The sequence below is a fragment of the Gekko japonicus genome, unplaced genomic scaffold (assembly GCF_001447785.1).
Source record: "Gekko japonicus isolate JY-2015 unplaced genomic scaffold, Gekko_japonicus_V1.1 scaffold2665, whole genome shotgun sequence".
In the NCBI taxonomy this organism is placed as follows: domain Eukaryota; kingdom Metazoa; phylum Chordata; class Lepidosauria; order Squamata; family Gekkonidae; genus Gekko; species Gekko japonicus.
The window spans coordinates 141,550-153,298 of NW_015169259.1; the positions used below are offsets into that span (position 1 = coordinate 141,550).

The 11,749-nt window shown below is 46.4% G+C and overlaps 1 protein-coding gene across 1 annotated transcript; it reads right to left on the reverse strand.

Moving 5' to 3' along the window:
* Positions 1-5,587: 5,587 nt before the first annotated feature.
* On the reverse strand, positions 5,588-11,324 carry PIM3 (Pim-3 proto-oncogene, serine/threonine kinase). Its single transcript, XM_015416518.1, has 6 exons — positions 10,363-11,324; positions 9,907-10,016; positions 9,653-9,703; positions 8,877-9,240; positions 7,447-7,623; positions 5,588-7,317 (listed from the first exon to the last, which is right to left on the reverse strand). Exons 1-6 carry the CDS (start codon positions 10,445-10,447, stop codon positions 7,133-7,135), a joined length of 972 nt encoding a protein of 323 aa, XP_015272004.1. The 5' UTR covers positions 10,448-11,324; the 3' UTR covers positions 5,588-7,132.
* Between the last annotated feature and the right edge of the window lie 425 nt (positions 11,325-11,749).

Below are 11,749 nucleotides of genomic sequence, written 5' to 3' on the forward strand. Positions count from 1 at the left end.
TGCACAGGAACGGAGTTCCAGTTGGCCACGCCCAGCAGGAACTCATTAGCATAATAGGCCACACCCAACAGCAGAAACTCATTAGGATTGGCTACATTAGGGGTGTGTGGCCTAACGTGCAAAGGAGTTCCTGCTACAAAAAAAGCCCTGGGTTTTGACAAGAAGGTAAACAGAATAACAAGCAAAAGGTGAGTGTGGCTGGATAACCACACTTCTGGTAACATGGGGGTGCGGCATAATGTGCTAATGAGCTGTGCTGTCAGGGGTGTGGCCCAATATGCTAATGAGTTCCTGCTGTTGGGTGTGGCCTATTATGCTAATGAGTTCCTGCTGGGCTTTTTCTACAAAAAGAGCCCTGCACGTGCTTAAACCTGGAATAAAACTTGGTTGCTCTTAACGGTGGCACTGGACGCAAACTTCATTCTGCTCCGGGAATGTGGTAAAGGACTACAGAGTTTGAGGGGGCTAGTGAATAGAATGTCAGTCTAGGAGCAATTCCTCACTACAAATGTAACACAATTGCCATCATTTGTACCTGTGCTTGTAATAGGAGTTCCAGGTCATGACATCATCCACCCATTCTCCTCAGGGTCCCATTTTTTCAACAGGTGCTTAGTTGCATTTTCCCCTGCTTTTGTGTGGAATACAGTGCAATCCCTCTAGTGCACAATAGCCTTTGCATTACTATTTCACGATGTGTGTGGAGGTGTTATGATGGAAAGCATTAATCTGGTTTGCAGCCTCTGAACTGCTGGCTGATATTGGTGCTATTATGCCATTCCACTATTATGAATGGACACCATTTCTATGGTAATATCCCTGGTGTCTTGGCAAAATAATCCTAATTGGCTAAAGCTGGAAAAATGAAGTGCATATCTCCACTGTGTCAGTAGGGTTGCCTTTGCCACCTGGTAGCTTCTCTTTTCCAAATTGCCTACCTGCCAACTGCTTCCCTTACCCCTCCCATGGGATTCCAACACTGTGTTGATTTAATACAACTCTCTCTTTTTTACTGTGGCCCTCATGCCTTGTCTAAAATTAAACTTTGCTCAAGTATTTCTGCTCTCTTCCTTGCACGAGGTCTTTCAGTTTTAAGTAGTGCTAGGGACAGAGTTGAATAAGTGCTGCCTTTCCTTTTCCCATCCAGAAGCCCAAAGTAACTGTTCTTTGGGTATGCTTCCAGGCAACATGCTAATCCTCATTGTCATTGATTTTTCAAAGTACAGTTACTATTCTACTCCAGGATTTGCAGAACCTTTTTTCAGTTGCCTCTTTGTTAAACAAAAATACAGGATTAAGAGAACAATCCTAAACTAGTCTGCTCAAAACCCTTGTCAGGTCTTCCTCAATGGTTCTTACTCCCAGAAAAGTGTCCTTCAGGCTGCGGTCAGATGTGCCATTTTGGTGCAGAGGGGAAGCGATCCTATTTCCTCTGGTGGAAATTGAAACGGAGTCGCACAATCATACATCCTTTGGTGCTGTGGGCTCAGCCCATCACTGCCCGATCAGACGGCACGTTTGAGAGAGTGGTGGGTTTTTTTGCCCTTTTCCCCACATGAGCATAAATGAGGAATTGAACCCCAGCAGCAGTCTGCGACTATGGATCACATATGTGGTTATGTGCATACTGCTAAGCAGGGGAAAAAATGGTGCCAAGTCAGGATGGACTGGGCAGCCCATCCCAATGGCTTGAGTGTGCTTGCATGATCAGACAGCGGAAAGTCTGTCCATGGCCTGTCAGAATCAGTTAGAACGGGACTTTCCCCAGTGTCTTTTAACTCCGCTTCTGTGGCAGAGCAGCATGGGGTGGCTACAACTGTGGGACCTTTCCCAGATGGTGCTGTCTGATCATGCCCATTAGATCTATCAGGCATTGGGTTTTGGCGATTTGATGGTGGGCGTGCTCCAATGAGAGTGGCCCGTAAACACGGTGTCCGGGAGGGGTGCCGGATGATTCCGGCCCCCCGTGAGTCCTTGTAGGGGGCTCCCAGCCTGGGGCATGAGAGGAGCCTCTCCCAAGGCTATGGTTGAGGGATTGAGGCTCCTCTTTGCCCCAAGAGGTCCCGCTGCCACAGCATCCAACATGGCAATTAGAGTTGCCTTTTTCTTTATGGACAGGGACTTTGTATCTTTAAGAGATTCCAGATAATCAGAAATTCCACAGGTACACTTTTGCCCACTTACTGCATTTCCGTGTTAGAAAATGCTTCACCTGTTGATTTGTAGATATAACTGTCCAGTACAAGGGGGTAAGCCTCCTTCAAATGATGTCTGAAACTTGACATTCTGAATAAGGTTGCCAGCTTTCTATGGACCCCACTTTTCCTGTGTATTTATTAGCAGCCCCAACATGCAATAATATAGCAGGTAAACAAATTTTGGGGCATGAAGTAATAATAAATTCCTGTATGTGAGATTCACCACTTTGGGGATGACTAGCATTGATAGCTTGAATGGCTGTAGGCTGTGTGGGATTGGGATAGGTAGTTACTGGGAATGAAGAGTTTTGAAGGGTATGCAGTTGGCATGGGTAATTATGGAGGCTTAGAATGCAACCATGCTGTAGTTGTCTTCAACAGGAAAGGAAAATTTATGACTGGAGGGACTAACGGAAGTAACAGAGACAAAAAGTCTGGCTGTTGCTTCTGAGGAATTCTCTTCCTGACAGGCCTCAAGACTGATGGCATAACCTGAGTCAGGGTTTTCTATCTGTAAAATGGGATGAATAAAGTGGAACAAACTTTTGAAGTTGGAAAGTCTAAACTGAATCTGTAGTGTCTCTATGTTCTTCATTTGCTTCATTTTTGAGAAGCTTCTTCTTCTTCTTCTTCCTCCTCGTCCTGTGATAATGGAGGCCAGAATAATTTGTCATTGGGATTAAAATAAGATGTGAGGGACAGTAGGCTATTATTTGGTCTGTCCTTCTGGAGTACAAATGCCAGTGTCCCTCTGTGTCTCTCATAAAATGTTCATGGCAGTGACTTCTAAAGAATCAGGGGAAATGAACTTTTCTCACATGTCTTCCTGGGAAGGCTCCAGTGTTGCTGTGGCTGATGATATAGTACAGCAGCAATAGAGCTTCCAGACAGCATGTCCCTTCCCCAGTCCCTGTGGCAGCCATCTCCTGCACCCACACTTCTGGAGACTTTTTCCTGCCCACCCCCCAAGCCAGTAATTGACACATGAATGTACCATTATATCAGTTTGTCAATTATTGCTTTTTTAAAAAATTCATCAACCTCCCCCAGGCATGTGGAGGGGGGAATGGTTCCTGTGTGGTCTGGGGGAAGATGATGGCTGCCATACAGGCAGGCCAAAAATAATAAAAGGATTTTCTCACGCACACAGCAGCCAGCCTGGCTTTACTGTGATCTTTGCAAAACATTGCAGCAAATCAAGTTTGGGAAAAGAGTGGCCCAGAAGTACTATTATGTTGTAGAGAAGAAGAAATCCAAGCTGGACCAAATAAGATGTGTGTAAGTGATCAAAGTTTCAGGAGAGGGGCTTTCCTCCAGTATGTCTAGCTTCTTCAAAACATCAGCATCCTTAGCAGCAGATGAATAATTACGCTGGTATCCTGGGAATGATTCCTGGAAGCGGAAATAGGAGTTACAAACAGCTACTGAAAGATCCTACCTTTCTGGTCAATGCCTAGGGACAGCAAAGATGACGGTTTTCTCCAGGCAAGAAAATTAGGCTCTTTTGCTGAAATAATTGTCACTATGTATGTACCTCCAGAATTTAATGTACAAATAGCTTGATGTGGAAGAAGGGCCTCTATAGTTTCGTCCACTAAATAAATGGTTTGCACAAGGCTGGGGGCAGGGATTAAGTTTAGAAGGGATATCCAAGTTCAAAATAGTGAGGAAACACTACCAGAATAGTAGGCACTTACAGGGAGGTGTGTATGTGTGTGCGTGTGCATCAGCCTAGCTACCGTGTAATTTAATACTGACCTAGAAAAATTTGATGCATGTATGACTCTGGCTTTCCACTCAACAGAACTAGCTGGGAGAATGGAGAAACTGCTTGGAGGCAATTTACTGCCTACCTTGCTTAATATCTGCTATATGCTTACCCTTACCCAAGACAGACACATTCTCAAAGAACATTTGATAACTCTTTTCGCCTAGCCCTAGATGTCAGTAGAAAAATGCATAAAGAAAAAGAATGTATGTTCCTGACGTCTGATCATTTTGGCAGCTGGCATCAAGGCGCCAGTCATCTTGACCCCACGGTATTAAGGGCCATCATGAGGTAGAAGACTGCATTTTCCCCCCTTTCATAGTATGTCTTGCTGTGCAGGCAGTGAATTTACATTGACATTACCATTTACAGTGCAATCCTAAGTATCTTTACTCAGGAGCAAGTCCCACTGAGCTCAGTAGGGCTGACTCCCTAGTAAGTGTATTTAGAATGCAGCCAGAAGTACCTAGGACAGCATTTTGGTCAACTTCTTTTCTTTTGAATGAAAGATGCATCAATCTGGTTTTGCTGATCTCACAAAAATAAAGCATACATGTAATGTTTCGCCTTGTAAAGTCTCAGAGATATAGTCCAGTGCCTGTGAATTCGCAGTGATGTTTGAACTCTCCCATGTTTTAAAAAAGCAATCCTTTTGCACTTGGAAAGCTAGCATAGCAGATTTGTGTGGGCTTTTCCTACACTAGCTTTCTGTGTGCATGGCACATGGAAGAGGCTAGTTTGGATGGGAGACCACAAGGAGGTCCTGGGTTGCTAGGCAGAAGTAGACAATGGCAAACCCCCTCTGTTCATCTCTTCCCTTGATAATCTTGTAGGTTTGCCATAAATTGGCTGTGAGTTGACAAACACTTTCTACTGCCTGAGCAATTGAGTATTCAGCCACCCAATGGGAAATGGTATTGTCCAAGGACATCTAGCATATACCATTTCAGCCTTGAGATCATCCAAAACTGTATTGCTTAGCAGTGCTGTAACAAAGGGAGGCATCCTATTAGCATTATTGTAAACAAATGGGGGGGAGGAGGGAATACCACTGGTGCTTTACTTAACTTTTAGTAATGTTTGGACAGGTAGGACCACAGGGAAATGTCCACTTGCCCAAATATTTTTGGTACTTCTTGGAAAATGATAGGGAGAAGTATAGTAGCCTGCTGGCAAACAGTAGAATTTAGGAGGTATGTATGTGCTAGTTCGTGGTCTTATGCTTATTTCTGTAGCCATGTTCTAGTCCTCAGTGTCTCCAGTTAAAAGATGATGTCTTCTATCCACCTGAGGCCTTGGAGAGCCACTGCCAGTCAGAGTTGGCAATACCGACCCTAAATGGCTTGACTCAGCGTAAAGCAGCTTCTTATATACATGTGTTCAGGAATGTCCCATTAAGTTGTCAGAAGCCATGTTAAGGATGGAGGGAGAGGACACCAATACCCATGGCGATCAGTGGGATGGACCAAGCTGATTACTAGGACCTTTGTACGTTGGCCTCTAGCCAACTCCCATCACCCTGTGGCTGTGATGAGCACATGAAACACCATCTTCAGCATTTACAAGTCAGCCACTTGAGTTGGGAGAGTATAGATGAATCAAAAGGAATAGATCACATGGATTATCTACAAAAAAAAGTTTAATTGAAATACCTGTATAAAAAATATGATCTCCATACATTTCACACTGTTAAACAGAAGAAAAAAAAATCCAAGCTGCATAAATGCAACCAGATCACAGAACACACAGCTATTAAAATAAATTAAGGTTTATGACTCTGCCCCTCTTCCTTCCAGAGCCAATGCACAAAGACTGTACAGTGTCAATAATTTAAACCCTTCCAAACAGCATTACTTTACAGTTCTGGTATGTAAATAATACCAGACAAAAAAGGCATACTGAACTAACTTTTAAAGTCATTCTAGTTCCCTTAAATTAGACTTTGTACAACAATTTTCCATCTTCCAACCAAAAATGGAAAAAAAAACCCAGGTATGGTCAGACTTTTTTTTACTTTTTCAACCAACAGAAAGACAGATAGGAATACAAAGGGGGAAAAAAATGTGGACCAACTGTAATAATTCCCATAAGAGGCTTAAGAAGGGTGGGGGAAGCAATGTTTGAATAATTCTAATCAAATAAATTAGCCAAAATAAATAGCCACAGATGAGACTGTGAGAGATCTTCTAAACTTCAGACAATAAATAAAACCATATAATACATGGGAGAGGGGAGGAGAAAAATAAAATTTACATCAACACATTATACAAGTATGGAAAACACACACACACACACGAAGTCCTTGAATATTGCATTGATTGTGCCCATACATACTTTTTAAGACTTGCAGGTTGGGAGGGAGTTGAGAAAAGGGCTTTTTGTGCCCAGTGGTAGAGATGATGAAAGGAAATATGAGTTAAGTGTTCCTGATAAAACAGCTGAAAGACCTGTCTGTGCAGCCTACTGGAAATATAAATGTGTGGAACAGCAGAGGTGGTCTTCGGAGGGTGGGGAAGGAGGGCTGGGGAGAAACCAGGAAGGACTGAAATGTCTGTGTTCAAGTATTCCATCACCAGTGGATGGGACTACTTCATTCAATCACTGAACATGTTCTCCAGGACATCATAGGAACTGGCTATCCCACCCTGGCACCTTTTAGCGCGGAAAGGGAGCACAATTTAAAAAAATAAACATAAATCCTATCATGTCCTGGATTTTCTTTGGACATACACAGCTCAAAAAAGAAAGTCCCACTGAAGCAGCTTTCAAAAAGGCACTGAAAAAAGCAAATTAAAATGTAGTCCGGCTCTATGAGAGCAAAGGGTTACCATGTTAAAGAGGTCACTGCTTTGTCTTAATATAAAAGAAGAAAGGAAAAAGGGAAGGAAGAAAAAAAGAGGTCAGTCTTTGACTAAGTACTGGCCTGCAAACTCCCAAACGTCAGCACTTCCAAAGGAAATCTTTCATTTCAAAGCAGAAACCAGCCAAAAAGGGGGAAATTTTTTTTTTAGAAAATCAAGTCCCTCAGATAAGATTCAAACTACAGAATAATGAATGCATTTTTTTTCCTAGCCCCTCCTACATATTGGCAGCAGCAGCAGCACTGTGGTCTTGTAATTTTTTTTCCTGCTTGTAGCTCCCCTCCTGTTGCATGGTCCTTAATATTTCACAGGCTCTCATTGCTTGAACTTGTGCTAGACACGTCCGTGTCAATGGTCCGTAGCCTTATGTCACAGTCTTCTGACTTCACCATTTCTGATTTGTGCATCCACGGGTGGTCAAAAATCTGCTCGAGTGTTGGTCTGTCCGAAGGCCTCAGGGAAAGGCACCATTTGATCAGTTGTTGGCATTCTGAAATATATGGAGAAAGCAGGTTAGAACAAGGTGGTGGTGGGGGGGGACAAAAGGCAAATGCCAGTGGGAAAAGATGGAGGGGGTGGGCCTAATGAGTGACATGGAAACTTCAGTGCCTCAGCTTACCAGGTGAAATTCGTCTTCGGAAGTATAACCGTCCCCTCAAGATCTCCTCATCTTGTTCAAAAGGGATGTCTCCACAGACCATGTCATACAAGAGAACGCCCAAAGACCACACAGTAGCTGATCTGCCATGGTATCTGTGATAGCGAATCCATTCTGGGGGACTGTACACGCGTGTCCCTGAAATAGAAGAGCCCTGACATTAGCCAAGTAGAACTCTGCATCAAGGTTATACTAGGATTACACTGTGGTGGTTTTTTTTTTTAAAAAAAATACATATTTAAACCCACCACCCCCCAAAAGCCCCCCACAAAATACATCTAAGAAAATTCTAGAAACTAAAGTCACCCTTAAGATTATATCATGCTTTAATTTGGCCCTTGACGTTGTGCTATTCTGTTGCAGTGAACCGCACGGCTCCTGTCAGCTGACTGTTTACTAACATAAAGCTCCCTTCTCCCTGACCACGTGGCGTCTGCAGCACCACACCAAAAATAGACACAAAAGGACAAAGAGAGAAGGACGAGGAAGGGGGTGGCAGAGAAGGTGAAACTCAGGTCTTGGTTACTATCTTTGACTAATCAGCTTTCGCTGATTCCAGAAGCATGTTAAATCCACCACTCCCTCCCCCCATCAGAATAATATACAATCATAGCCGGTGAAATCTGCCTCTCATACAACAGAGACGGTTAGCAACTGCCCTCCCTCTGCACCGAGCTGTTACTTGGATACCAAATAAAAACTGGAATTTGTGATGTGGAAGGTCACATGGCTAGGAGGCTCTGGTTTCACAACAAACAGATGTTAAATGTTGCAGCTGACTAGGGAAGGGAGGGGAGAAGGTCCCTCATTTACATCAATCACATTCACTTTGAAAGGAAGAAAATCCTACTCCCCCCAGGCAAAAAGCACATCATAGATTTCTCACAACAACATAAAGACATTTTCAACTCTGATGTTCTGAATCAAGCCTTTCCAGATCAGAAAGGGTTATTTCTTTTACCCCCACCCCAATCTGCAGTGCAGGTTTTCAAGGGAGAAAAAATAAGGGAAACTGGGGAAGGGGGAAAAATCAGAATACAGTAAAAAATTATACACGGAGAAGCACAGATGGGAACCCTGGTAAAGGCTGAGTCAACTGTAAACACATCGCCCTCTAGGAAAATGCCTTTTTTTTCCAAGGCAGGGAAAATATAAACTGCTGCGTCACTGCCTGGAATTGCTGCGACGCCCCCGAACCTCCTCCAGTGCAAAGGATTTAATTACCAGCCGATCCCTTACTGGCTGTGAAAGCAGAAATATCTTTTGTTAGTAGTAGGTGTCATAAATGTGACGCAGGGGCGGGGGATGCGTCAGTGGAAGCACTTTCATGGCTAAGTGCTTTCCACCACTCATCAACACGCACACGCTTTGGGGACGGGAGGGGTACTCACCATCAAAATCAGTGTAAACGGTGTCCTTGAGGATAGCCCCGGACCCAAAATCAATCAGCTTCAGCTCGCCTGTCCGGAGATCCACCAGGAGGTTTTCATCCTTGATGTCTCTGTGCACCACACCGCAGTTGTAGCAATGGCGCACTGCCTCTAGGACTTGGCGGAAAAAGCCCCGGGCCGTGTCCTCGTCCAGGGCACCCTTCTCAGTGATGAAGTCAAAGAGATCTTTCACCAGCTCTGGCCGCTCCATGATAATCAGGTAGCCATCCGGTCTCTCATACCAGTCCAGCAGCTTGATGACCCCTCGGAATCCAGACCCCACTTTCTTCAACAGGACTATCTCCAAGGGCACCATTACTCCACCCTGCCAGAAGGAGAGAAAATAAAGGAAGACATGATGAAGCTTTGGGGATACCAAGCACAGACAGGGACCCCCCCCTTCTTGCCCATCTGAAAACAAATCACGCGTCTTGTCTTTTGCAAATGGAATCTCCAACAGCAATGGGGGGAGGGGGCGCTGGAGTGCCGGGGAAGTCCAAATCCACTCCACTGGGTGTCTCCGCTGCTGCCGCAGTCAAAGGGGGAGGGCAGGCGGGGAGAAGAAGAAACCCTGCCACCACCACCCCATGTAAACAATAACAGAGTCTGGAAGGACAGCAATATGGAGGGCGGGGGAGGGGGGAACCCATCCAAACAATCATCGTTGCCCCACCATGATTTATACAGGCGATGAGGAACATTGATGTGAAATGCGTGGCACCCTATGGGATACTTACAATTGTGCCCCACTCCGTGACTCTCTCCTTGACCACATGCTTCACCGCCACCTGGAAGGAAGGAGGGAGGGAGGGAGAGACGGTGAAGAAAGCAGACTGGGGAGCGGCTGGGCAAGGCTTTGGGGATCCGGGGGCTGGAGGCAGAGGCCGGGATCCTGGGCTCTCCAGCCCCACACGAGGAGGTGGGGGGGAAGCAACAATAGCCTCGTGGCGGGAGAGGGGAGGGCACAGACGGGCCAGGAGCCTCCTCTTACCGGCAAGCCATCTGCGATCCTGTTCCCGGCATAGACCGTGCCAAATCCCCCGCTGCCGAGCACGGAGCCCACTTGATAGATTTTATCGAACGGCTCCTTCTCCACTTTCACTAGGAAGGAAGAAGGGGAAAAAAGCGTCGGGACCGGTTTCTCGCACAGGAAGCAATGAGGTGGCAATTGTGGGAATCTGGGCTACAAGTATTTGTTTTCATCAACAGAAACTGTTTTTTAAATTCAAATTCCAATAATGACTGGATGTGAAAAATGGGGTGTGTGTGTGTTAAAATAAGCCTCATTCTCCTTTCGATTCCCTTTCTCCCCAGCGAAAATCTTTGAAACGCCACAATGCGCGCGATACCAGTCCCCGCCGCTCCAAGCCCATGTTATGGGAAAGGCACCCCCCATCCTTCTTCCCCCACCCCACCCCCAGCCGAACAAATGTCACGACTTGTTTACCTGGCTGGAGGATCTTCACCGGCAAGTGATCCATACTGGTTGGGTTGCAAAGGTGAGCGAGTGAGCCGAACTTGGAGAGTAACATCTTCCAGGCAGCGGTCGCGACCCAAAGCCCCAAAGTCCAACGATCAAGCTCGGAATCCCGCTGTCTTAGTTCAGTCAATTCACAGCAAATCAATTTCGAAATAACAATAACCTGCTGACGAGCAGTCGCGTTGCCAAAACCAGAGGCGCAGGATCCAGCCCAAGCCCGACGAGGAGGAGGGAGCTTCGGGAAGCAGGAGCTCCCCCGCTCTCCTTTTCTTTCCCTCCCACCGGGCGTTGAAGATGTATATAAAAAAAATTTCTCCTCCCTCCAAAGATAGAAACGGACTTCCAGAATGAAGCGGCCAGAAAAGAAAAATTTAAAAATCCCAGAATGTGATGAAAAAGCTGTCCTTCGGAAGAATCAAAGGCTTCGTTTTAAAAGGGGGACCAAGATCTTGGGTTCTTGCTCGCTACAGCCGCCCGGAGTCCCGTCTTTTCCCAAGCCAAGGCTGGAGCCTGCCGGATAAAATCCACTCCTCTTGGAAGCTGCCAGGGGGGTCAGTGTAAATGCAATCCAGCACCGCAGTAAGGCAGGAGCCCCCGAGCAGCAACACAGCCTCCGACAGGCACTGCTCTCTTCTGAGCTCAATTACACAGCGGAGCTGCCTCTTAACTCTCAATATTTTGGTGCGGGAAGGGAAAAAAAGCACGCGCACTCACCCAGAGATATCCCTCCGCGGGGGGAGTTTAGGTGGCGGCGGGGACACAAGTCTCTGTGCGCTCCTTTCCCCCCCTCCTCCCACCCTAAAGAGAGCCGGGAAGACTCCAAGCTGGGGGACTGCGGAACCTCGCCCCGTCGTCAAGACAAGGGGAGGGGAGCGGCTCGGAACTATTTTGCTTATAGTAAGAGAGACGCGCAAAGTTACATGTCTGAAAAATTCTCATCACTGTATTACATGCGGGGGGGGGGGGAGAGAGAAAAGCGAGAGGAAGGTTCTCTCATTTGCATGGTCCAATGAGAGGGGCGGCTTTTCAAAAGGAATATCTCGTTCCAACCAGTCAAGAGAAGGTTGATTTGTGTATGCATAAGTGGAACGCGAACGGGAAGAGAGAGGGAGGGAGGGAGAGAGGGAGGGGGCCTTACGGGCGCAGGGCGGGAATTCCGAGGCGCGTCTTTCTCGCTGCTGTCCTGGGCGGCGTGAAGAAAAAGGTCATTCTTCGCAGTGTTGAGACGCTGCGTCTGAAGCTGGAGTCGGGGGTGGGGATGTGGCGGGCTGGCTGGCGGGCGGGAGACAGCCAGCCCGCCGCCATGATCACCGTCCCCTGGCAGGACGCGATCCGATCGATGGTCAACATCCTC

Excerpts from the sequence above, each read along its gene's own strand:
- PIM3 (XM_015416518.1), bottom strand. The coding sequence starts at position 10,447 with ATGTTACTCTCCAAGTTCGGCTCACTCGCTCACCTTTGCAACCCAACC. Across the intron at positions 9,704-9,906 it reads GGATCGCAGATGGCTTGCCG|GTGGCGGTGAAGCATGTGGT; the intron begins GTAAGAGGAGGC and ends CCTTCCTTCCAG. Across the intron at positions 7,624-8,876 it reads CGTTTACACTGATTTTGATG|GGACACGCGTGTACAGTCCC; the intron begins GTGAGTACCCCT and ends CTTCTATTTCAG.